Source organism: Narcine bancroftii, chromosome 5 (assembly GCF_036971445.1).
Source record: "Narcine bancroftii isolate sNarBan1 chromosome 5, sNarBan1.hap1, whole genome shotgun sequence".
Lineage (NCBI taxonomy): Eukaryota > Metazoa > Chordata > Chondrichthyes > Torpediniformes > Narcinidae > Narcine > Narcine bancroftii.
Window position 1 is genome coordinate 119,085,798 of NC_091473.1, and position 27,776 is coordinate 119,113,573.

General features: G+C 43.0%; 1 protein-coding gene across 1 annotated transcript; it reads left to right on the top strand.

The window, feature by feature from the left end:
• The first annotated feature begins 1,546 nt into the window (after window positions 1–1,546).
• LOC138765325 (uncharacterized) lies at window positions 1,547–21,326 on the top strand. The gene is made up of 6 exons (XM_069942369.1): window positions 1,547–1,727; window positions 1,923–2,012; window positions 2,075–2,283; window positions 2,461–2,949; window positions 3,241–3,487; window positions 17,085–21,326. Exons 1-6 carry the CDS (start codon window positions 1,547–1,549, stop codon window positions 18,299–18,301), a joined length of 2,433 nt encoding a protein of 810 aa, XP_069798470.1. The 3' UTR covers window positions 18,302–21,326.
• The last annotated feature ends 6,450 nt before the right edge of the window (window positions 21,327–27,776 follow it).

Consider the following 27,776-nt stretch of genomic DNA (forward strand, 5'->3'; position numbering starts at 1 on the left):
TGTCAGTGTGATGCACAGGAGCACCTGAGAGGATGGGGTCAGTGTGATGCACAGGCGGACCTGAAAGGATGGGGTCAGTGCGGTGCACAGGCGGACCTGAAAGGATGGGGTCAGTGTGATGCACAGGTGGACCTGAAAGAATGGGGTCAGTGTGATGCACAGGCGGACCTGAAAGGATGGGGTCAGTGCGGTGCACAGGCGGACCTGAAAAGATGGGGTCAGCGTAATGCACAGGCGGACCTGAAAGGATGGGGTCAGTATGATGCACAGGTGGACCTGAAAGGATGGGGTCAGTGTGATGCACAGGCGGACCTGAAAGAATGGGGTCAGTGTGATGCACAGGCGGACCTGAAAGGATGGGGTCAGTGTAATGCACAGGCGGACCTGAAAGAATGGGGTCAGTGTGATGCACAGGCAGACTTGAAAGGATGGGGTCAGTGTGATGCACAGGCGGACCTGAAAGGATGGGGGTCAGTGTGATGCACAGGCGGACCTGAAAGGATGGGGTCAGTGTGATGCACAGGCGGACCTGAAAGGATGGGGGTCAGTGTGATGCACAGGCGGACCTGAAAGGATGGGGTCAGTGTGATGCACAGGCGGACCTGAAAGGATGGGGGTCAGTGTGATGAACAGGCGGACCTGAAAGGATGGGGTCAGTGTGATGCACAGGCGGACCTGAAAGGATGGGGTCAGTGCAGTGCACAGGCGGACCTGAAAGGATGGGGTCAGTGAGATGCACAGGCGGATCTGAAAGGATGGGGGTCAGTGTAATGCACAGGCGGACCTGAAAGAATGTGGTCAGTGTGATGCACAGGCGGACCTGAAAGGATGGGGTCAGTGTAATGCACAGGCGGACCTGAAAGAATGGGGTCAGTGTGATGCACAGGCGGACCTGAAAGGATGGGGTCAGTGTAATGCACAGGCGGACCTGAAAGAATGGGGTCAGTGTGATGCACAGGCGGACCTGAAAGGATGGGGTCAGTGTGATGCACAGATGAAAGGATGTCAGCAGAGCACTCAAGGACGATGACAGCTTGCTGCTCAAGCGGACCTGAAAGGATCAACGTCAGGGTGAAGTTCGGGCGGATCGGAAAGGATGGGTTGAAAGGTACGCGGCAACGCGATGCACAAGCGGACAGTATCGTCCGAACCAGTTACGGAGATGGGCAGAGCGGAGAGGAAACTGAGCCAAACGATGCGCAATGTTGATGAGTCTCCGGGTGAAGCAGGGTCTGGTGGGGGGGAGGGGGGGTGGGTTGGGGGTGGGGGGCTCCGTAGTGGACCGAACAAGTTGAGTGTGTTCAGAAGCAGCACGCCACGCATGGCTCAGCAGGAAGAGCTTGATGGAGACGACAGCGCGTTCCAAGCGGACCTGAAAGGGAGGCGGCAGCGCGGTCCAAGCGGACCTGAAAGGGAGACGGCAGATGGTTCTCAAGCAGATCTGAAATGGTGAGCGTGATGCTCAGGCCGACCTGAAAGGATGAGGGTGGCTTGTTTTAAGCGGACCTGAGAGGAACACGGACCGTCGGGTGAACCGATTGCAGAGATGGGCAAAACGGAGAGGAATCGAAGCAAGGAATGCCCAATGCTAGTGAGTGTGCGGGAAGAGGAGAGTCTGCAAGGGGGTTCGATGGTGGACCGAGCAATAATAGCACCTGCAGGGTGGCGTGATTTAGTTTCTTTGCTCACGTTGTTCCCCTTCGAGTCAAGCATGGAAATTTCTGAAAGTTTGTCTGTTCCAAAACTCCGTTTTGAATCTTATTCTGCAATTTAGGTGGGATTCTCACTGGGATTGAGTTGCAAATCAGGCGTGATCTGACCAGATTGGGGTCATACTTGAGTGTTCCAGTGGTAGAGGTTTCAAGCCTGGCTTCAGAGGTAGAAGACCTTCGTTTGAACTTTACACCCTGCGTCGTTTCAAGCTCACGCTCGTCGATCTTTCCGACAAATCCACCGAGGGCAGCGTTGGCCGCGAGATGTCGCCCGACTAGCGAGCTGCGCTGAGGCCAATGGTGAGTCGGTTCCCTCTGGCAGTGTGTTGACCCCAGTATTTCTCTCCTGGTCGCTTTCAAAGCAGAGCGAGCGAATCAACGCTCCAGATGTCCTCCGGCTCCTTCTGACAGGTGCCCCCGCAACAGCAGATCAGGAAATGCATTCGAATGCATATTTAAGACATCATACTGGTTTAAATCCGGATCTAAAGCCCCAACCAATGGAGTAACAATTGCTTCCTTCTCAACCTGTGTCTGGGAGGAATGGGAGCACCCGGCAGAAGTTGGAAAGGTAAGGGGCCTCTATTTACTGGTTTTATTTTTAAATTCTGTTCCGATTACTAGAAAGTGGCGTTGAAGTGTCGAGTAAACGAAGTGGAGATGTGTAAGTAAAGTGGGGAAACTCCCGAAACAGTCGCTCGTCCCTGAGAAACATCATGGGCTCTGCCGGGTTCGCTGTTCCCCGCAGTACATGGGTGGGACAGGGAACTCCGCCTGCGGAGGATGTCAGTCGAAGAGACCGAGTGTTTGGAAGCCAGCGGCCGGCTTCGGGGTTGAAACCGAACGGCCGCGTGGGTCCCGCTACTTAATTTCGGAGTCCAAGGTCGCAAGGGGCCACAGAGAGAAAACCTTCCCAATCTTAAGTCGACGAGAGAGAGAGAGTCTCGGCAAATCAGTAGCAATGACTGAAATTAATGACGCTTTGTCGGGTTGGGACATCGAGAAGTGTGAGAGTGTTGAGAGCAGTTTGCTCTTGGGCTCCTTGTTCGCCGAGGGGTCTCTTGGTGGCCAGAGTATTGAAGGTGTTTTAATGAATTGTTCCGGCTGGAAGCAGCCGTGTTTATCATGTAGTCCTGGAAACGGCTGGCCTTTTCTCCTGTTTTGTGCGAGCTGCAACATCTCCGCCCCAGACCTGGGCTGGAAGTTGCCACTGTTTACCATTGCCATTTTACAGCCAGTTGCCACTTTCATCTGCCTCAACCACTTCTGTTCAAAAACCCTTCTCAACCAATGGTCTTATGGTTTCTATCCGAATTTATTGCCTTAAACGTGTCACGAAATTCGTTATTTTGTGGCTGCTTCATAGTGCAAACATTTATATAAACCACCTTATCAAATAGTTTCTTTTTAACAAGTCCAATTAAGACGGTGTATTTTGGGGGAGTGGGGTGGCATTGGGGAAGAAGCTGACCTTGCGCCACTGAGTGCTGGTCTTCGGATTCTTGTACCGTTTTCCCGTTGGTACTAGAGTGAAGAGGGCAGGGGGTCCTTGAGGACCGAAGAGTCGTTTTGCGGACCTCACCTGCGGAAGAGGAGTTGCTTATGTCATTCTCTCACTTCCCTTTCTGTCGGAGCCAGGAGGGAGTGGTGTGTGTTGACAACTGCTCCCAGGGTACCCCCAGACCAGTCGTTTTCACGAACAAAACAAAGTGAGCTGGAATCGGCAAGCGGGGAAAACAAACGCGGCGGCAACGCGGGTACTTTCTATAGCACAGGTAACCAACGTGTTGTGTTTGAGCCCATCGTCAAGGCACCTTATATAAAGTACACCGTTTGACCTGCGAAGTTTCTCCAGCATTGTGTTTTACTTCAATCACGTTGAAGACTACTGGCCCTTTGGCCCACAATGTTGACCTTTAGACCTGCGGTTCTCCCCCTTTTTCTTTCCACTCACATCCCACTTTAAGTATTCCCTATGCCCATTGGTGCTCTGAGATGAGTAAGGGATTGCTTAAGGTGGGATGTGAGTGGGAAGGGAAGGTTGAGAACCACTGCTCTAGACCCAATTGTTACTGAAATAGTTTGCTCCAGAAAAATTGTCATTGGCCCGTTTCCTTTGGAGTTCTGAAACCGTGCACATAACGAGTCAATGAGGTATGATTAAAACAGTGGTTTTCAAACTTTTTCTTTCCACCCACAGACCACTTTAAGCAATCCCTTACTAATCACAGAGCACCTATGGCATCGTGGTATGTGAGTGGAAAGAAAAAGGTGGAGAACCTCTACTCTAGACGCTGTCTCCCACATAACCCTTCCTGTTAAATCCCTCCATTTGCTTGTCTAGTATTCTCTTGAATTTCAACTATGTACCTCCCTCCAACACTGACCCAGGTGATGCATTTCATGCACCAACCTCTGGGTAAAAAAATCTTCCTCTAGTATCTCCCTTAAACTTTCCACCAATTACCTTAAAGCCATGTTCTCTTGTATTGCACAATGGTTCTCTGGGAAGGAGGGGCTCGCTGTCCACTCTATCCTCACTATCTTGTACACATCTATCATGTCTCCTCTCATCCTCCTTCTCTCCAAAGAGTAAAGCCCTAGGTCCCTTAATCTCTGCTCATAATGCATACTCTCCAAACCAGGTATTATCCTGGTAAATCTCCTCTGCACCCTTTCAAACGCTTCCACGTTTTTCCTATACTGAGGCGACCAGAACAAGACACCAAGTTTGGTCTAACCAGAGTTTTGTAGAGCTGCATCATTACCTCGTGGCTCTTAAGCTCAATCCCTTGACTTATGAAAGCTAACACCCATAAGATCTCTTAACTACCCTGTGTACCCATGAGGCAACTTTCAGGGATCTGTGGACATGGACCCCAGATCCCTCTACTCTTCCTCACTACCAAGAATCCTGCCATTAACTTTGTCCTCTCCCTTGGAGTTTGTCCTTCCAAAGTGTCACCTCATACTTTTCCGGATTGAACTCCATCTGCCATGATCTGCATCTTATCAATGTCCCTCTGCAATTGTATACAATCCTCCACACTATCCACAACACCACCAAACTTTGTGTCATCTGCAAACTTGGCAACCCACCCTTATACCCCCTCAGCCAAGTCATTAATAAAAATCATGAAAAGCAGAGGTCCCAGAACCAATCCTTGAGGGACTCCACTAGACAAAACCCTCCAATCTGAATGTACTCTCTCCACTACAACTCTCTGCTTTCTACAGACAATTCTGAAACCACATGGCCAAGTTTCTCTGGATCCCATGCCTTCTGACTTTCTGAATAAGCCTTGTCAAATGCCTTATCCATGTAGATCCCATCCTCTGCACTAACCTCATCAATATATCTGGTCACCTCAAAGAACTCTATCAGACTTGTGAGACATGATCTGCCCTGCACAAAGCCATGCTGACTGTCACTGATCAGACCATGATTCTCTAAATGCCATAGATCCTATCTCTAAGAATCCTTTCCAACACCTTACCCACCATAGATGTAAGGCTCATTGGTCCATAATTACCTGGACTTTCCCAATTACGTTTTTTTGAACAAGGGGACAACATTTTCCTTCCATCTCCTCCAGTACATTCCTGTGGATAATGAGGACATGAAGATCCTAGCTAGAGGCTCAGCAATATCCTCCCTTGCCTTGTGGAGCAGCCTGGGAAATATTCCATCAGGCCCCGAGCACTTATCCACCCTAATGCATTTTAACTGCTCCAACACATTCTCTCTCTCAATAGCAACATGCTCTAGAACGTTTACCCCACCCATATTGTCCTCACCATCATCAAGGTCCCTCTCCTTGGTGAATACTGAAGAGAACCTCATGCACTTCCACAGTCTCCATTCACATCTTCCCACCTTTATCTCTAATCGGTCCTACCTTCACTCCTGTCATCCTTCTGTTCTTCATAGAACACCTTGGGGTTCTCCTTAATCCTACATGCCAAGGCATTCTCATGGCCCCTTCATGCTCTCCTAAATCCTTTCTTGAGCTCCTTCCTGGCAACCATATATCTCTCATGAACCCTTCATGTTTTGTCTCAAGCAATTAGCTTTTTTAAAATTTTATTTATTAACCATGATAAATCATACAATAAAGGATACAAACAAATAAAACATAATACATACATGATATTTTTCTATCTTCCAACCCCAAACCCCCTCTAAAGTACCCCAAAAGAAAAGGAAGAAGAGAAAAAGAGGAAAGAAAGAAGTGAAGGTCAATTAACATAACACTTCAATTATTTAATGCACGAGGAAAAATATTAATAATTCCACCCCATATATTCCAAATACGGGCTCCAAGTTTTAACAAAAAAAGAATAATTATTATGTAAATTATATGTTTTCCATCGGAATTCAAGATCTCATTTCCAAATGCCATTGCTGAATATTGAAATTAGTCTAATTTTTCCAAGTAATTTCCAAACATTTTCTAGCCACAGTTAGAGCCAATCTCAAAAAAAGCAATTTGAAATTTACTTAATTTTAATTCCAAGCTCAATTTCTTGTAAACCCAATAAAAATGCCAAAGGGTCAAATGAAATTTTCAATTTAAAAACCGCTTCTAATTCATGTAATTAGTGGATGACGTTAGAAAGTGTCTGGTAGCTTCAGTAACCACTGGAGCTTGGTGAGACCACTGCCTGCATCGGTCCTTATTTAAGGAGGGGGAGAAGAGGTAACAATGCAGCCTAATTCTTGGTCTTAATGCCTGGACCAAAGAAAAGAACCATGCATGTGCCTTCTTTTCATTTTGAATATTTTCTTTTAGTTTTTCCTAGACTCATATAAAACATTATATACATCATATTAATAGCATTAAAATTACAGAGTCTCATATGATTGCTGAAATTTCACCCCCCCCCCAACTGCTAACATAAAAAAAAAACAATTGTCCAAAAAAGAAGGAGCTTTTGATCCTTTATTAATTACTCCCTATCTTGATCTTCAGGAATTCAATGCTATTAACTGAACTATATTGTTTAAATTTTTGGGGGGAAGTTAATTACATCTTTAAACCAGTATGATTCAAATAAGGTTTCCATATTTTAACAAATGCATCATATTTCTCTCTAAGATTATAAATTATCTTTTTCAGGGGAGTACAACTTTGCATTTCCATATTCCAGCGAGTAATAAGTAGGGAGGAGTCGGACTTCCATGTAACAGCGATATATCCCCTGGCCACTCCAATCCTCACAAACTGTATTTGATATTTTGATAGTCTTGTGCCATTAAGATGCTCAATAAATATGGTTCTGGTTCCAATGGAAAATCCACTTCTATATTTTATGTCAAAATTTCTGTCAAGTCATACCAAAAGGATCTTACTTTCACTCCTAGCCAGGTTGAATGTATAAATGTTCCAACCTCTTTTTTTTTTCTTTGGCTTGGCTTTGCGGACGAAGATTTATGGAGGGGGTAAATGTCCACGTCAGCTGCAGGCTCGTTTGTGGCTGACAAGTCCGATGCGGGACAGGCAGACACGGTTGCAGCGGTTGCAGGGGAAAATTGGTTGGTTGGGGTTGGGTGTTGGGTTTTTCCTCCTTTGCCTTTTGTCAGTGAGGTGGGCTCTGCGCTCTTCTTCAAAGGAGGTTGCTGCCCGCCAAACTGTGAGGCGCCAAGATGCACGGTTTGAGGCGATATCAGCCCACTGGCGGTGGTCAATGTGGCAGGCACCAAGAGATTTCTTTAGGCAGTCCTTGTACCTTTTCTTTGGTGCACCTCTGTCACAGTGGCCAGTGGAGAGCTCGCCATATAACACGATCTTGGGAAGGCGATGGTCCTCCATTCTGGAGACATGACCCACCCAGCGCAGCTGGATCTTCAGCAGCGTGGACTCGATGCTGTTGACCTCTGCCATCTCGAGTACTTCGACGTTAGGGATGAAAGCGCTCCAATGAATGTTGAGGATGGAGCGGAGACAACGCTGGTGGAAGCGTTCTAGGAGCCGTAGGTGATGCCGGTAGAGGACCCATGATTCGGAGCCGAACAGGAGTGTGGGTATGACGACGGCTCTGTATACGCTTATCTTTGTGAGGTTTTTCAGTTGGTTGTTTTTCCAGACTCTTTTGTGTAGTCTTCCAAAGGCGCTATTTGCCTTGGCGAGTCTGTTGACTATCTCATTGTCGATCCTTGCATCTGATGAAATGGTGCAGCCAAGATAGGTAAACTGGTTGACCGTTTTGAGTTTTGTGTGCCCGATGGAGATGTGGGGGGGCTGGTAGTCATGGTGGGGAGCTGGCTGATGGAGGACCTCAGTTTTCTTCAGGCTGACTTCCAGGCCAAACATTTTGGCAGTTTCTGCAAAACAGGACGTCAAGCGCTGAAGAGCTGGCTCTGAATGGGCAACTAAAGCGGCATCGTCTGCAAAGAGTAGTTCACGGAAAAGTTTCTCTTGTGTCTTGGTGTGAGCTTGCAGGCGCCTCAGATTGAAGAGACTGCCATCCATGCGGTACCAGATGTAAACAGCGTCTTCATTGTTGAGGTCTTTCATGGCTTGGTTCAGCATCATGCTGAAGAAGATTGAAAAGAGGGTTGGTGCGAGAACACAGCCTTGCTTCACGCCATTGTTAATGGAGAAGGGTTCAGAGAGCTCATTTCTGTATCTGACCCGACCTTGTTGGTTTTCGTGCAGTTGGATAATCATGTTGAGGAACTTTGTTATACCACGCCTAAAGCATGAGTCCGAATTTCAGATTTTAAACCGTATCATTTTTGCGGTAAAAGGTATAAATGGTGCATAAAATTGTATTGTACCAATCTATATCTGACATTCATAAATGATGCCATATTATCTGAGCACAATTTTGACCAATTGTTCTTGAATCCTTTTCCCCAAGTCCATCTCCCACTTTTCCTTCGACTTGTGCAAGCCTGGTTCCGGGCTATTACTCTGCAGTACAAAATACACCTTAGATATAAATTTACTTGCGATCCTCTTTTGAAAAAGAGCCTCCATGTCTCCACACATTGGCAGGGTCATGGCTGGCCCTAACTTACTCTTCAAAAGATCTTAATTGAAGATAACAGAAAAAAGTTCTTTTTGACAAATCATATCTATTTTTTAGCTGAGCAAAAATCCTGGACATTGTCCCTGTTCATAACAATCCTCGATATTGCTTGATCCCTTTAAGGTGCCAAGTGTCCAGGATTTTATTTTCTAATGTCACTGGTATTAACTCATTTTGATACAAGGGTGTTTAAACTTCACTTTTAGACCTATACATTTATTAATTTGTACTTTGTGCTTTCTTCACCACCCTGCCACTTCCATGGAATGATTTGTTGAAGACCCAGGTCCCTTTGTTCGACAACGTTCCCCTGGCCCTGGCATTCACTGAGCAAATCCTGCCCTGGTTTAACTTCCCAAAGGGATGGCCAAGCTTGCTTAAGAGCCACATACAATAAACTTCAGACATTTGAGAGCCCCAAGAGACATGCACATTTTTACTCGTATGCATATTTTGTTACATACATTTTATGTAGAAATGAAGAAATACATGTAAGTAATAATATTTATTCGTGTACGTCATTTTAAATATATATATATAAATGTGTGTGTGTGTGTGTGTGTGTGTGTGTGTGTGTGTGTGTGTGTGTGTGTTATGTATGTAGTCCTTCGGCTCAAATAAGACATGTTGTTGTGCACTTCATCTGGACACAAAGGTGATTTGACAGTCCCAGTCTGGAAGTGCAGAGTTTAACACAATGAGGGCACCGGAAGTCCATTTTTGCTTTGTGACGCTGGTCATGGTTTTCCATCAGTTGTTTGGCAGCACCTATCTTCGAAACTGGTATAGACTTCATAGCACAGGGCTCGCCAATGGGATCTGTCAGCAGCCATAGCTTCTAGTTCTCTTGGCAGGGTGTCACAGTCGTGTAGGGTTTCCTTCACAATGTCTTTACAGTGCTTGTATGGATGACCTTGAGGTCTTCTTCCGGTCTTCATAGAGCAACTGGCAAGGCATATGGTGGTTGTCCATTCTGATGACATGTCCCACCCACCACATCTGGGTTTTGATGATCAGGGACTGGATGCTGGAGAACTTTGTGCAACCCAAGACCTCCAGGTCGGAGATACCATCTTGCCAACATGTCAAGGATGGAACAGAGGGCACGTTTGTGGAATTTCTCCAGTTGTTTGATGTGTCATTGGTACAGAGTCCAGGTCTCACATCCATATAGGAGAGAAGAGATGAACGCAGCTCTAGACTTTCAGCTTGGTGGAGATACAGACATTGTGTTGATTGAGCACTCTGGTTGCAATCTCCCCAGAGCCTGGCTGGTCTTGCTGATCCTGGAGACAATTTCTTTGTCCAAAGACCCAGCAGTCAAGATGATGCTTCCCAAGTATTTCAAGCTGTTTATATTTGTCAGCTGGGTGTCGTCAACAGTTATTTTTGGTTCTATGGTGTTGGTGTTTGGAGCAGACTGATGGAGTACTTCAGTCTTGTTCAGGTTGATGATCAGGCCAAAGAGCATAGCAGCATCTGAGAATTTGTTCAGTATTATCTGTAGATCACTATCTTTGTGCGCCAAGAGCACACAGTTATCAGCAAAAACGGTTTCTTGAATAACTGTGTAGAGGCACTTCATCCGTGTGTTCAAGCAGCCAAGGTCAAAGAGTGAGCCATCCAATTGGTACCTGATGTACATACCCACCTACAGACCTTGGACAGCACAAGACAACATGCAAGAGAAGAACAGATTGAACAAGACTGGGGCTCGTACACAACCCTGCTTCACTCCATTGGAAATGGCAAATCCAGCTGATGTGTCAACACTGTGGAGATCTGTCCAGTCATTCCATCATGGAGCAGCTGAATCACTTTTACGAATTTCCTTGGGCATCCATAATGACTTGGGGTGATCCAGAGAGCCTCCCTGTTCACAGGTCAATGAAGTCAGAGTAAAGAGTCTTGTTCTGCTTGATACACTTCTCCTGAACATGTCTCACACCAAATATCATGTACACTGTACTCTGTTCTGGCTGAAAACTGCACTGTGCCTCCGGGAGATTCCTTCCCGAGACCATGACTGTTCAGGAGGATGCAGGTGAAAATCTTGCCTCCAATGGACACCTCTGAAGTTTCTGCAGTTTGATTTGCTTTCCGTATTTTTGTAGAGATCCATGATGATGGCATCGTGGAAGACATCAGGCATCTTCTCTGTGATTCAGATGTCTTCCTGGATGTCTTGGAACATCTGTAATGCACTTAGAGCTTTGTAGATCTCAGCAGGAATACCATCCTGCCTTGTTGCTTTATTTGAATTCACCAGCAAGATCGCTTTATTGATCTTATAGAGGGTGACAGGTCTAGGTCACCCAGTTCTGCTGAGGGATGTGCTATAAGACATCAGGTTCAACCTATTGAGTAGGTGGAAAAGTAATCAGTTTTTCAGTCCTTCCTGGTCTTTGATCAGGCTCGACCCATCTGATGACAGCAAGGGGGAGAATCCTGATTTAGAAAGACCATAAACTGACTTCATGGTGCTGAAAAACACTCTGGTGGCATGCATGTCTGCATAGCTTTTCTCTGCCACCATTTGTCCTAAATTTCTCACAGTTCTTCCTGTAATTTGGACTGCAGATGTTTAAACTTGTCTTTCTTTGAGACAGATGATGGGTCATTTTGCCAGTGCACAGGCCTTTGGCCCTAAGGATTGCTGAAATGTTCACGTGATTTTCATCAAACCAATCTTGATGCACTCGGGTTTTTGTCTTGAGAATGGTTGTTGCAGTTTGTGAATTTGTATTCAATAATCAAAAAGTACACATGCACAAATAATTTCAAAATCCTGACTGATTTTCTGTGGAAATCTCTGCCCAGGGGTGAAAGTTCATGATACCGGATCTCAATCTAAAACCTCAAAAATTCCTCCACACTCCACGCAGATGGCGCTTAACCTGCTGAGTTCTTCCAGTGTTTTTCTTTAGTAATAAAGTCCTATCTCCAATTACTTTTGAATTTGGATGGCACAGTTAGCATAGCAATTAGCACAGTGTTATTACAGTACCTTCTTTGGCTTGGCTTCGCGGATGAAGATTTATGGAGGGGGTAAATGTCCACGTCAGCTGCAGGCTCGTTTGTGGCTGACAAGTCCGATGCGGGACAGGCAGACACAGTTGCAGCGGTTGCAGGGGAAAATTGGTTGGTTGGGGTTGGGTGTTGGTACCAGTGACCCAGGTTTGAATCTGGCACTGTCTGTAAGGAGCTTGTACGTTTTCTCCTTGTCTGCATGGGGTTTCCCCGGGCACTCCAGTTCCCTCTCACCCCTTCAAAAATGTTCCGGGATTGGAAGTTAATTGGGATATTTTGGCAGCAAGAGCTCGTGGGTGGGCTTATGAGTGTGTTGTATGACTACATTTTTTTAAAAATTAAAAATATTCCTTTGGAGGATATAAAACTTTGTTTTTGCCAGTCACAAGGTGCAGTTGCCATGCAGTATCCCTGGAAGTGCCTTGGGATTTTTGTGTGAACAAAAGTAAATTATCAAGGGTGAACAACAATTGTGGCTTTCGAGTTGAAATCTTTACAAAAGTATCGTCAGCACAACTGACAAAGATGACCTTTCCCACACAATAACAGTTGCACATTCAGACATTTTCCTGATGACGTCTCCTCAGCAATGGGACATCACTGTCCATCTGAAACAGCCCAAGATGCTGGACTTAAGCCCACTTGAGGGCAGCTTAGTGAGATGATTAGCTATTCCTGACAAGCAATCATATTGACAATATTTGTACTGTACTCCAGGTAGCACATCGGCAACTTCATCAGTAATGGTAGTGCCAGCTTAATCCTCGCTCTATGGAGCTCACACTTGTGAAGAACTCAGAAATCTAGTTACCTGAATCCCAAGTTAAGTAAAATTACAAATAGCCATCAAAGACATGACTATATGTTTATGATAGATGTGTGCTACACTGCAAATATAAAATATTTGAATATACAGTCATCAAATTTAAAAGGCCAATTTGCTGTTTACAATAGATTAGACAGCATGACACAGCCCGATTTCATCACATACCACTTCAGTACAATTATTAACTTTATCTAAATGAAATTCTACTCTCACTTCTGAGTCAGAGAGCTGTGCATTCAAGACCCACCCAAGAGAAACATGGCAGTGCAGGCTGGAACATTAAACTGTGGCCTTGTTTTTACCACAACCTGGATCAAAGTAAAAGATCCCAGAGAGCTTCTGACAAATCTTTTAACTGTTTGACAAATAACAGAGTTATTTCCCAATATATTAACCAATTATTATCATTCAACCATGTATTGAATCATGAAAATAACTCCTCTATTTGAAGGACTTTGCACATATATAGGTCAATGTAATATTTCTATATTTTAAAAGATACAAATCGTCTAAAGAGCACGATATCTTTTTAGTGGTCAGCTTTCAGTTTCAGGAACAGCTGCTACCCCTCCAACAACAAACTCAATCAGGGATTAATTTAAGGACTCTTACTTGTGCACTTTTATTGATTTTTTTTTCCATCTTTGTATTGCACAGTTTGTTTACATGTGTACGCTGTGTATTTTGCACTACCAATGTGGTAATTCTACCTCACCCGCAGAAAAAAAATAATCTTAGGGTTGCATGTGATGTCACGCATATATTCTGACAATAAATCTGAAATCTGAATTTTCCAGGTACAGATTACGGCTTTACTGGTAGCCTTGTTAGAATAAAAGCAGTCAAGAGAAGGAATGAATGGGTCCGGCCTTCCTTGTATGTGCCAACACTAAATTAGTTGTAGGGAGACGGGTAGAATTTAGTGGCCTGTGAAGTTCAGTAAATGTGTCTGTACTCAAGAAGAATTCAGCTTGATCTTAGAAAATGAAGTACTGACGGGGCATGAGAAGATAGAGTTCAGTCTGAAGATAAGAAATTACCATTTTTTTTGGACATAGTATGGCGATTGTTTAGAATTCTTTTGGGCGACGGCAGCCCAGTTACTCAAAAGAGAGTAATAGATTTTTGGATCTTAAGGGAATCAATGAGTGTGAAGTTAGTGCAGGTAAGTAGTACTGAGGAAAAAGCTCAGCGCTGATTTCATGGAATGGTAAGGCTAGCATGAGGGGCCAGCTGATCCATTCCTGCTTCTATTTCACTTGTGGTTAAAAAGCCTTAATTTAACCACTTTGTGAAAAGCTGCAACATTTTTCGGCATCTGCTCTCAGAATTAGTGGGTAGTGCCCTCAGTGAAAAGATAAGGGATGTGTGTGAAACTATAGGTTGGAAGGAAAATAAGTAAGGGATGGGATTACACCTGGAGATGTTGTTAGGTAATATAAAAGTATGTACCTCTCTTATCTGGCAACTCCCATGGTCCGGAAAGTTTGAATTTGCCGCCATTAGTACAGAAAATGTGGGACTCGAACCCCAGTCCCGATCGCTGGCACTGTAAAGGTGTTGCGCTAACCCTTGTGCTAACCATGCCTCCCCACAGTATTATTTCCTGTTTTAAGCTTTGTTCTCCCTTTGATATGTTTACATAGGGGGTTCCCTTAGGGATCAGTTTTTGTTTTCCGGCATTTTTCTGTGGTTTGGCAATGGCTGGGTCCTAATGTCGCCAGATTAAAGAGGTACAGCCTGTCATATGAAAATGAGGTGGGGGATGGGTGTATGGAGTTGAACAGGGCAGCTTAGTGAGATGATTAGGAACAAATCTCCTGGCTGTCCTCTCAGCCTTGCAAGAAATTACTGGGAGAACTAAAAGTGGATTAAAAAAAATTCAATGCAAATTAATTGAAAAAAATAAAGATAATTTTTGGCAGCAAATGTGCAATACTGTATTTTTGGACATAACTCCCTACTTAAGCCTGCACTTTAAAGGACAAAAATTTCAGCTTGTTTAATAATTAAATATCAATAATAATTACCAGTTCGTACAGAATTTTCTTGTTATTTTCTAAACAGTTCTTCAGCATGTTTATTGCAGGAAATTCATACTTCAATGCCTTTCTGGCACTTAGGAAAGGGTGTGGGTACAAATGGAATTTGTAATGGAAGCTGGATTAAGATAAGGCAGCTTTTATTCAATGTGCTATTATTATCGGTGCTCTTATCTTACTTCTTCTAAAGTTGGACTTACAGAAAGGATTTGATAAACCCCAACAAAATGGCCTTACAATAAAAGAATGTTTTTATTCTAGTTTCAGGAATGTTCCAATATAATTCATTTTGTTCTGAATGGGGTCAGTGTGTGTTGACAGACCAAATCTAATGGAAACCATTCCATCTCTCTTCCCACCCTTCCCTCAATAAACTACTAATTCATCCATCACAGATAATCCCAAATAACTGGATGATGTGTTGTGGCTTTACTGTTACTGTGGGGCTTTTAAAAAATTGATTGCAGAGTCAACAATCCTGGGAAAAACTAATCGTTGTTTGATAGAGGGAGGGAGTGAGGCAGTGGTGGGGATGGAAGGGAGCTCCAGTGGCTGAGTGATAACTGGCAGACAGAAGGACGATTCAAGGTGCCTCAGCCCCTGGAAAGTGCTACAAAAAGAACTGACAGGCAGACAGCTCAAGTTCCCTCACCAGTGACTTCCTCAACTGTCAGGAATAAAGCTATTAACTTTGTTGAGATGAAGCAGATCATGTCAGCTAATGTCTGTACATACAGTTCAAGCTTTAGCTGGAAGGCGAAAATTTGCAGTGCTGAAGTGGAAGATGATGATTGTTGGAAATTGTCTGACTTGGTATATCACTGCAGAGTCCCACACTGTTAGCTGGGGAGTCGGGATGTTGGTGCAGGGTCAGTCGGTTCATGTGGTGCACAATTGCCATTAACAAGAAGAGAGTTAGACCAGACCAGACTGGCTGAGAAAGGAAAGGGAGGGATTGCAGTGATAAACCTTCAGGAGAAACGAGATGGAATCCAGGTGTGGTGTGCTGTTAGCCAGAATCAGACACACACAAGGTAAAGACTGTACAACAGGCTTTAATCCTCAAAGACTTCCACAGAGCCAGGCTGGCTGTGGCTGCAGCAACTCTGAGTGAGGTCTTGGGAGGCTGGTGCAGGCTTATATCCTGGAGGGTGATTGACACCCAACCGGGTGGGGCTTGATCCATTCAGGCCGACTGATTGACAGCCGGCCAGGTGTTGTCCTGTCCCCTTGCACTCCTGCAGGTACAGAGGTTGCCCCCTGTACCAGGCCGGCGGTACACTCCTGCAGGTACAGTGGTTTCCCCCTGCAGTAGGCCGGTGATGTACCACCATACCAGGACAAGGAGTTACCAGGGCATAAGAGTGCACCATAGGTAACCCAGGAGTAAAAGCAACAGAGACTGGTTTGCTTTTGATTGGTCCTTGGTAAACAGTCACATGGCCATTCAGTTCCATAGAGCTGGCTTGCCATTTATCGTCAAAGCATGAACACATCCTTCCAATCATATACAGATTGAAAAAAAATTGTTCACAACTATTTAGATAACTTTCACAAACGCAAGACATATCTGTTTTGCCAGTTAACAGTCTGACTGTTTGTATATTCACGGAGTCATTTCTGAACACTAATAAGTATATTTTGAGTGTCTGATGTTTTGTGTTTGAATATTCAAAATAGAGACTGAAATGAAACTCTTTTTTTTTGTTTCTTTTGTTTTAAATGGTGGTTTTGAAACAGATCTGTACACAGCTTGGCTTTAAAATAATACTTTTTAAAAGTTCTCTTGTACTTATTTGATCGATAGCATTTCATTGCAGAGATAGAGACCACAGAGGGACATAAAAATACCTGAATGGGAGCAGCTAATGTCTTGTTTGAGGATATTATAGTGTGAGCAAGGTCATGAAAAGATTAGGAAACATGAGTTAGAATTTTGAAATCTAAGTAGTGCATGGGGGATATGTAAACATTGATGTGAGTTAGACATGAGCAGTGGTTGACTCACTTGTAATGGAGAATGGAATGAGGGCGGATAATTAGGAGCACATTGGAATGGTTAAGAGATTAAAAATGGGCAGCTGAACTGACAGTGGGACCAAGGGGGCAGATGTTACAGAGATGGAAATGAGCAGTGTCCAATGGTATCAGAGGGGCCTGATTTCTGATCTTGACCTTGGTTTAAGGAGAAGGTGAGGCAGATTCACCAACAAGCAAATCATCCTGGGCTGAAAGAAGATTTATGAAGGTCTTTTTCGATGTAAACATTTTTTTCATTAACTTTAAAAATTAATTTGGCTTCCAGGGAACTGGGGTGGGGAGGGAGGTGGAGGGGGTTGGTGAGGGAGGTCATAAAGCAACATATCATCTGTATTTTCCAACTATTTAATTAACAGTAACATTCTTGCCATTTGTCCCTGTGCCAACTTCCTTTCCCAGGTACAACATCACGGATATCGCTCCAGCAATGGATTCTACTCCTGGCATCAATTTCCACCCATGGGGCTGTAAATGAGGTCTGCAAGTGTGATGGCAGCCTTGATTTCAGGACATTTAACTTGAGCTATGCAAGAGAGCAATGTTGCTTAAATTTCACTGGTTCTTCCATTGGTGCCCTTCACTGGAATGGTTTCGCTGGCCTAACAAGACTAGAAATCCTTGACCTGTCAAGTTGCAACATATCTGACATTTTCAACATAGATGACGATCTACACTCTCTGGAGATCCTAAATCTAGACCAAAATCATTTAAAACGATTACCTTCTAACTTCCTAAGCAATGCACCCAATTTAAAGATCCTTCACCTGGAGAAAAACCATCTTCAGGAATTACCAGAGGACATTTTGGATGCGTCAAACCAGATTCAGCAGCTATACTTGGATTTCAACAAACTGATTTCCATTCCTCCCAATGTTTTCAAACCAAGCCTTGAAAAATTGTCTCTTTTCAATAATACTTTGCAGTGTACATGTGCCTTGTACGATGCATTGGCAAAATACAATACAAGTGTATTGGAAACTGGGCCCATGTGCTACACGGCTCAGCACCCAAAAGGTCTGAATATCACAGGCCTTCACCGCTCAGATATCTGCAGGTCACATGGCCTTACTGCTCTCTTCATTTGCCTCCCTTTAATCTTGATTCTCGCTCTGGTATTGGGTTGCATTTGCTGTAGAAGGAGATCTGATTTTAAAGAAATTAGACAAGACAATCACATTTGCACTGTGGAGAAGTCTGGCTTTACAAATATGGAGGACCACCACTACATAACATGCAGGACCCCAGAGCCAACTCCTACCCTCACCGGACATGACAACAGCATGCTTGCCAGAAACCAGCTCATGTTGCGACCCTCAGTAGCATTGCTGGGGAGTAACCGTGACTTATATGAGGAAGTGGAGATCAAACTTGGTGGTTCTGTTGACTCTATTACAGCTACTAATGACACCTATCTTAATATGTCCACTAGTAAAACAGAAGATGTGAAAGAGGAAGTCAGTGCCCAGCCAGAAGTGACGAGTGTGACAGAGGAGCTACAAGACGTGGATCGGCAAAGGCTGTACATGAATAAATCAACAAACTACTATAATCTAGTTCCTGGTATTGAATTAGATGACTCAGACCATGGCGAATATGAAAATATTGACTTGTCTTAACAACATAGGGAAATTTGTAAATAAAACTGCCAAAAACCTTGCTCAATACAGATTCATCATGACAAGGTGGTGAAAGTGAGCAGAGGATTGGTTTAACACCCTTGTGCATTTAAGAATAAGAAAAATAGAATTCTTGCTTGAAATCAAAACACTACTGAGGATAAAATATAGGCATATATTCATGTTATGAAGCTCTGCTGTGCCATTTTCCTTCAACATGTGGAATGTCAAGGACAAGATCAGGGCTCAGCTAAATTTAGAGATGCTATCTGTCATAGTTTCTGGTGATGATAATCTAACCACCTGAAGGTAAATGCAAAGATATTTTAGTGGAGCAAGAAATGAGAGACAAGATCTAACTTGATCCCAATAATATAATTTGCTTTTCTTTTCAAGGACAATCCAGTATCAGAAGAAGAAACAATGGGTGGATGGCTACGATGACAAATTCCAATAGTCTATTGTGGAAGTATAGCTCCAGTTTTACTCTACCTACCAGTAGGAAATGGCTGTATTTGTTTCAGATCCCCATTTTCTATCCTCAATGAACAAAATGAATGGAGAATAGTTTGGACTGAACTTAAAATATGCATCCCATTCAAAACAACACCTAACTCCCCATAAGTGTTAGGGTAAAAAAAAAAATCAAAGTTCAAAACTTTGATCAGACACATAATAATTTTTAGCCAATGAATGTTGAATGTAATTAATCAGAATGGAGGAGAGGTTTGTAACCTCAGTATTTCCCCATATCTGATGTTTCTCAATCTCCCTCACTGCACTAGATGGATAGGGGGTGCCAGCCAGCTTCACGGGTTCATTGCCATTTTTGGAATAGCCTTCTGACAACTCTTGGATTTGCTTGCTTCATGAATAAATCTTGTTATTTGTAGAGTATTAATATTTAGTACTTCATCCAAGTAGTAATACGAAAGGGTGAACATTGTTGAGCAGAGTGTTTAAAACTTGGAAGTAGATGAGCTGCAAGGCCCATTGCAGTTTATCCCTAATCCCCAGCAATGCAACTCCTCCACTACCAAGAATAAGTGAATATTGAGCCAGGGTTCAGGCCCTGGTGACTAACTCAATTTACCAGCATTTTATCTGTGAAAGAAGGGCTCTGAAAAAGAGGTACAAGGACGCTCTGAAGAAAATCCTTGGTGCATGTCACATTGACCCATCACCAGTGGTCTGCCCTAGCCTCTGATCACGTGCCCTGGTGACACGCCATTCACCAGTCTGTGTCCTCCTTCAGGAACACACGCAGCGCTGGTCTTGAGGACAAAAGGAGATGGAGGAAGGACCGTGACACAGCAGCACCAAACCCAGAATAGAATTTCCCTTGCAGCTGCTGTGGCCAGGCATGTCTGTCCTGCATTGGTCTTGTCAGCCACCAGTGAGCCTGCAGCAGATGTGGACAGGCCACTTTCTCCATCTTCATTCGTGAAGCAAAGCTATGATCTTTGCTCACCTCTTTGTCGCCAACCCAACATCCATCAATGGCTACAATAGATTGCTATATCACTTTGGAGAAACTGTTGAAGCCACTATGGGACATCCTTTTATATTCTTAAGGCTTGTTTTTGTTGGTTGTAGTCTCGCAGTAGTAATCTGTGAGTCCTCCTACATTCCTGTAGTAGACCCCTTGTGCACTGAATGAGGGATTCTGCTGGGGGTAATACTCCGCCATCTTATAAATACCATCACCTGCATCATGCCATGAGTATTGAATGAGGAATTCTGCCATAGACTGAGCTGAAGTTTCACCTGGAGAATTTCCTGGCCACCAGATGATCATTGCCCCACAGTGAAATCAAAGGAATATCTAGAAGTGCCTCACCAACCCTCTAAGAACAGGAAGAGTAAAATCCAGTCTTAGAAATCAGCAAAAAAAACTCAACCAAGGACTCGACAATCTCAAGAGTCCAATTCTGGCCCCCTCCTGCAGGTATTACCCTGATTGGCCAAATGAGCAGACTTTGCCATTGGTTATGCTTCCTAGCCAGGAGATAGCACACTCAGTTGCAACAGTTCATTCCCGTTCCTGCCGAACTCAAAGTTTAAAGCTATTTCCCTTTTCTCTGGAACATTTAAATCCCAAGCCTGCCTGAGGAACTAGTTCTAAACAAATTATGCTAAATGGATGGCCACTTTTCAGACACCATTATTTGCACCCAGAAATTTCACATCCCTGGCAGCTGCTTTGCAGAAAAGTGAAAAAGACCATGACATGGAGAGTTGTGATCTGGATTGTCCATATTTTGCAAGAGTTCTGAGAGGTTTTGAATAATTTGCTCCTTGATGTTTTAATAAACCTACTTTGTGATTTTTAGGCGAGCTATTAATAATTACTGAACAAATAGCCCATTTTTTATTGCCCAATGCATTTTGTGGCCTCTGGTCTTGGGAGTGTTTTTTTGTATCAGAACAATTGGTCACAAGCAGGAGCCCAGTCCCAAGAGCTTGAGACTTTCTTGACAAATCAACCTCACTCAAATACCTTCAGTCAAAGCAGGAAACTGAATCCGACCATTTGTGGACAGAAGAGAGCGCATATGCTGGAATCTGGCGCTAGAACAATGGTGGGCAAACTCAGGAGGTTAAGCAGCATCTGTGAGGAGGAAGGGGAAAGGTCCTGATGCAGAGTCTCCACCCAAAATGTTAATAGATTCTTCCGCCCAGCCCAGGTGCTTCTTGACCTGCTGAGTTCCTCCAGCAGTTGGGTTTTATTTTTCTGCCATTTGGCTCCTTTCAGAGGTAAAAGGAAAGGGGTAGGTGAGACAATTAGCGTAGCGGTTAGCACAATGTTATTACAGTGCCAGAAACCCTGGTTTGAATCCAACGCTGTCTGTAAGGAGTTTGTATGTTCTCTCCGTGACCTGCATGGGTTTCCCCTGGGGGCTGCAGTTTAGCCCTACCCTCCAAAAACATGCAGGGTTAATTGGGCGGCATAGGTTTCAATGGCCAGAATCGGCTTCTACCATGTTGTAAATAATAAAATAAAACTGAATAACTGTACTTTCAACATGATGTGTTGTTTCAACCAATTATTTGATTTTCAGTGAAGAATGCAAACTGTGGACTTGATTGGGGCAGTGCAGCCTTAGGAGTTTTCTGCATATATTTTGTCATGTTCCCAAGCAGTCTGTTCATAGTTTCACTGTTGCCGTCCTGCCAATGAATGGACAGAAACTGTATCTGCCCAAAATAAAGGGGAAATGTCGATTCCCTTTGTGGAACAAAACCTGTGCTTTGTAAAAGGTTCTATTATTGTCACATAATACTACATTTAGAATGTAACATACATGAAATTGTTCAACTTTGTCAAGCGCCCCTCACAGAAATGAAGCCGTAGCAAGGAACAAACTTGCCATCCCTGGTTTACAAGACCAGTGCTCTAACCACGGAGCTATCAGAGCTATTAACATGATAATGTAATGGTAGATCCCACCCCCACCTTGGCTCACAAAATCATTAACTTCATCATTAGACTGTCACAATTGAAAAATAGTGACAAGTTTCTAGCTTCATATTTCAGTCTTGTGTGATGTGATAAAATCCCTCTCCTTATTCTAATCTGTCATTGTGCTTGGAAAATAAATCACATGTCATTGGTGAACTGATGCTCCAAAAATAAAAGAGCTTTAACATTTGGCAGTGCCCGAATATTCCAACCTTAAAATTGGCTGTGTCTGTCGCTATTGATAATCAAATCAATAGTGAGACTGATGTCTGTCATTATATTGATTTCATAATGTATGCATTCAAAGAGCTTTTGAAGAGAATATTTCCTGCCCTGCTGTTCTGCAGCCATGATGAGATTAATGCCTGTTGATTATAATAATCCCATTCCCCTTGTTAACCTGTGTCCTAAATGCAATCTGAAAGTGAGAGAAAAGTAACATTTCTTTTGGAATCCTGCCCTCTCAGAAATCTGGGGCACACAGACTAATTCAACAAAAGTCTGCAGACGCTGTGTTGTAATTCAATACACAAAGGTGCTGGAGAAGCACAGCATCTATTGGAAGTAAAGGGATACAAACAAACATCTGGGCCTAAGGCCTGAGTGAAAAGCAGACAGGCACCTGTGTAAAAAGTGAGCAAAAAATAAGCATGAATCTGAATAAAACGTCAGCAAAAAGCACGCAAGGTTTCCAGCTCTGCTCTGAATGCTGGACATCCCTAATCCACAGGAGCATTTTGGACGCTGAGATCAAGACATATTGTGGGACAGAGCAGAACTTATCTTCCTTTGTAAATACAGATGATACAAATGCCTTCTCCTTCTTGAAATTCTATATTCCAATGCCATTACACACATCAATTCATCAAGAAGTATTTATCAAAAATGGAAAAAGATCAATAGATAATTTAAACCATGAAAAATGAGCCATCCACTAATTGATATTTAGGGAAGTCACATCACATTTTATAATTTTCACGAAAATGAAGGAGAAATTTAGCGAGTTATGCAGCATTTTTTTTAGGTAGCAAAGATAAAGATACATAACCAATGTTTCGGGCCTGAACCCTTCATCAAGGGAATTATAACATTTTGGCCTTGTTTTTGATAGCAGAGAATAATTAAAATAGTCTGCTTCAAATTGCTTAGTTATTTCCTTTCAATGTTGTTTAAATTTGTGATTACCAGAAGGGCAACGAAGAAGCTTCTCTACAATGAAAGGTTAAGCAAGAAGCAGATGCAAGTGTCTGAGGAAGTGCAAGTTTCCCGTATGTCGATATGGTGGCCAATTGCCAATGACGTGGTTAAAAGTAAAATGGAAAATGACTTCAGAAATTGTCACAAGGATAGAAATTGTGCATTATTGCTTGTGAAAGATGAATTTGGAAATGAGATCCATAACAAAGAATAATCAACAAAAGAAATTGATTCCCAAAATCAAAGCGAAGGTCAGAGTGGTGATCCTGCAAACATTTAAGAATCAATGTTACAAGGTTGGTGATGTAGGATATTTTTGAGTAGATTAGAAAAGCATTTCCTGACTAATTAACACATGATATGGCCCCAGACTGTCTAACTCATTAAGTAATGGCTCAGATTTTCTGGTCAGTAGCAAAAGAACATTTTTTCTCAATACAAGGTACATAAGTGACCACAGATGTTTGAAAATTTGCTGGAGAAACAGCAGATCAAACCTTATTAATTGTGGGGGGGGGGGGGGGTTGAGGGACAGCCAAGGTTTTGGGTCGAAACCCTTAATCTTTCTCTATTCCTTATACTTACAGACACTTGGCAAGTTTTATATGGCAACCTACTCAATATTGGTCTCCACAGGAAACTGACCTGTCTTTTCTTTGGCTTGGCTTCGCGGACGAAGATTTATGGAGGGGGTAAAAAGTCCACGTCAGCTGCAGGCTCGTTTGTGGCTGACCAGTCCGATGCGGGACAGGCAGACACGATTGCAGCGGTTGCAAGGGAAAATTGGTTGGTTGGGGTTGGGTGTTGGGTTTTTCCTCCTTTGCCTTTTGTCAGTGAGGTGGGCTCTGCGGTCTTCTTCAAAGGAGGCTGCTGCCCGCCAAACTGTGAGGCGCCAAGATGCACGGTTTGAGGCGTTATCAGCCCACTGGCGGTGGTCAATGTGGCAGGCACCAAGAGATTTCTTTAGGCAGTCCTTGTACCTTTTCTTTGGTGCACCTCTGTCACGGTGGCCAGTGGAGAGCTCGCCATATAATACGATCTTGGGAAGGCGATGGTCCTCCATTCTGGAGACGTGACCCATCCAGCGCAGCTGGATCTTCAGCAGCGTGGACTCGATGCTGTCGACCTCTGCCATCTCGAGTACCTCGACGTTAGGGGTGTGAGCGCTCCAATGGATGTTGAGGATGGAGCGGAGACAACGCTGGTGGAAGCGTTCTAGGAGCCGTAGGTGGTAGCCACAGGAAACTGACCTGTATAACATGACAAACAGCAGAGTTCCACCTTTTCATATTACCTGATTCACATTTGATCCATAACAATGAGATCCATAACAAAGAATAATCAACATAATCCTGACCTTATAACGTAAACAGCCGATCATTTTGCACCATTCCATGCAGGTAACATGCACTTAACCATCAAAGCGCAAAGGAGTGATGTCAATCATTGTGCAATGTCCAATTGACAACCCTTGATACATTTGTATAATGTAGAGTCTTGATTTGAAAACAGAACCCTTGTTTCTGCCATACAACTTCATAACAGTGGAGTTCAGGAATCATAAAGAAATCTAATCCCTCTTTCAATCAGAAATACACTGGTCATAACTGATGATCCCTAGAAATTATTGGGTTTCTCTGCTACCAAATGTTGGGCCATCCATGGAGCTGAATGCGTGGCACTGCCTGGATTACCCTGGGCCAATTTTCAGTGTTTTGATTAAATCAACTAAGCCCAATGAGAGAGGTCATAATCCTGCTTCTGACATGTGAAGATGCTGCATTTGGTTCTGCCATGTCAGGTGGTATGACTTGACTGCAGTGTGTCTGCACACTAGAAATAAATTGTTTGTTGAATTGTTTATTGTCATCTGTAGTGAGCTAGTGAAAAACTTTGTGTGCTATCCAGTCAAGTCAACTTATCCTTGAGTACAACAGAGAAATGGACACTAAAACAAAAGTTGCAGAGTATAGTGTGAGAGATTGAAGAGTAGGAGAGGACCTGTTGGAAGCAGCACACAAAGTCATCACACTCCAGAATACTTTTTGTCATTTTTTTAAACCAAATAGAGATTGTAGTCACAATAAATGATCCAGATGACAAAAAATAGGCCCTGTGTAACTGACCATGGAGTTTCAAAGCCTTAAAACTTAATGCAACATGATATATTAAATAGAGGGAAAGAAAGAAAGATGGGATTAAAGGCACCACATCATCTGTGACTAAAAAAAAATTTAAATCCCCAACAGCAATTAAGATCTGATATACTGAGGCACAGAAGTTTTTTTTTAAGTGTTTGAGAGGTAGTTTGGAAACAATGTCTAAAGAAGGGGTAAAACACAGGATTCTGTTGACGCCGTGGTGAAGTGAAAAAATACACAAATGCTGGAGAAACTCAGCCGGACAAACAGTGCCTTTATGTAGCAAAGGTGAAGATACATCGCTAATGTTTCGGGCTTGAGCCCTTCGTCAATGTATGTGCTAAAAAATAAATCATTACAATTTGCCAGGCCCAGCTCAATCTTACTTGATTGCAGTTTATGAGTATCCGATGAATAAGCCTTTCAAGTATCTGAAGAGAATTTTCAGGTGAGGTTGCTAACCAAGTACAGGGGCAGATGAACTCAAACTGCACCTTCCTTTTTTTTTTGAGTGTTTCATTGCATGTATATTGTACAATTATTCCATGGGCAACATTTATGTCAACATGTTGGATGGAATGAAGGTATTCCAGGAAGTTTTGCACTTTTATTTGAGAAAATACAAAGTAATGTTAAAATCTAGACCTTCTGGCTTTCCACAGAATAGAGATGACCGTTTCCCTAATAACACAGTTCAGTATTAAATATTGACCAATGCAAGTTCTATCAAGGCTCATATATCTTTGCTATATAAAGTTGATTATTTGACCTGCTGAGTTTCTCCAGCATTGTGTTTTTACTTCAATCACGGTGTCTGCAGACTTTCATATTTTACTCCTCTCTTCTCTCTTACAAATAATATCATCAGCTAACTAGAAAGTAGCTTAATTACTATATGGGTTTGTTATTTGATTTAATTCATTGTTGATTTGCAGGCAATCCCATTATCCATCCATAAAAGTGCTCCCAGTCTTCCCTCTATGTCAAAATACCAACTGATTTTTTTACATGAACTGCATTCAATTTCCCTATTAGTGCAACCAAAGCACAATATTATAATGGACTAATTTCTCAACAAACATTTCACCATATAATGATCTACAGTGAGCGACAATGCCTTTAATGGGGAAAGTTTCAGGCAATAGATCACATGCTAGCTTGGCTTACAGTGGTTTTATGGAAACGACATGACATCATTCCTATTGACTATGTCAACTGTTTGATGTTAAAATATAGACCGTGAACATTCACTAAAATAAACAAGTTACCCCTATTTTGAAAAAGTGACGATACCTCCACAGATGTGAAGGACTGGAACATCACAAGGTCATGAAAGATGCGCAAGGCATTTATTTCATTGAAAGAAAAATTTAAAGATGAAGATTCTGGGAATGTGAAATAAAATCGAAGATTCTGTCAATCCTCAGTAGGTCAGACAGCATCTATAAGAAAAGAAGATACTGTTACTACTGATTCCTTATCAGAACTGGGTCTTTGACCTTTAGATAAAATTGTGATGAAGAGTCTTGACCCAAGCTCCGTGCCCCTCCAGAGGCTATCTGACCCACCAAGTCCTTTTTGTTTTGACCCTTTTCCTAGTTGTGACAAACCATCTTTATCCTGAAACATCGACCGCTTCTCTTTCTACAAATACTGCTCAATACTCCAGCATTTTCTGGTTTTCATTCATGTAGTTAGCAGCAAGGGTTATGAGGTTTTACAGCGGAAGCTGAACTTCATTCAGCCACAAAGATCATTGAGGTGACTGACCTGGCTTTTCTTGGTTCAGTGCGAGCGACCCGAGCTGGATTTAAACACAGGTCGTTCACTTGCCCAATTAAATGGGATCACTGCGTAGAAGTCTGGATTGAGTTCTAGAGTGGATAACTGGTCCCTTGATACACCAGGGCCATTCTGACCATCGGGAGCAGTTATTTACTTCGCTTGGCCCACACACACCTGCTTCCATCAGCCACTCAGGTAATGACTTCCAGATACCAACCATCCTCTGGGTGAACATAAATTATTCCTTAAATCCCCTCGAACTCTCATATTCCTGTCCTTAAACCAATATGCTTGGCTATGATTGAAAAGATCCTGCAATTTACCCAGTACATAACTCCCATGATTTTGAATACACCGCAATTTGTACCTCTCCAGGAAAATGAGCCCATCCTAACCAATCTCTCCTCACAATTGAAACACTATTACAGGCAAAATCCTGGAGGAAGTATCCCATGTGCCTCCTTCACTTTCTGGTCTGCCTTCCAAGACGCTGCCATTCATCTAGATTCAATAGTCTGCCCAAATTGCTTAACTGTTCACTTATGGAATTAAATCCCATCTGCCATTGTCTGCCCATGTTCCAAACTGATTAATATCATCTTATCCTCACAATGAACAACTCCAGCAGTTTCATTGTCATCTGCAAACTTAATATCTTTTACATTCTATGATAAATACAGCCCTCACCAGCATAATAGTCTCATATTACCAGAGCAACTTTGTATTCAATTTGCCAATTGTGGTTGGATCCCTTGAGTTCTTATCTCCTGCCAATATTAACAGTTAGGTCTATCACTGTTGCCCTGAGGATCATAGGTCCTAAACAATCATTATAACTTAGAAATACGTCTCCTCAATGCCATTTTTGGCAACTACTTAAATTTATAAA

What these genes read in the sequence shown, in the direction of transcription:
- LOC138765325 (XM_069942369.1), top strand. Translation starts at nt 1,547, where the DNA reads ATGGGCAAAACGGAGAGGAATCGAAGCAAGGAATGCCCAATGCTAGTG. An exon ending in ACCCGGCAGAAGTTGGAAAG is followed by an intron (nt 2,284 to 2,460) that starts GTAAGGGGCCTC and finishes TGTTCCCCGCAG; the next exon opens with TACATGGGTGGGACAGGGAA. An exon ending in CCATTGCCATTTTACAGCCA is followed by an intron (nt 2,950 to 3,240) that starts GTTGCCACTTTC and finishes CGTTGGTACTAG; the next exon opens with AGTGAAGAGGGCAGGGGGTC.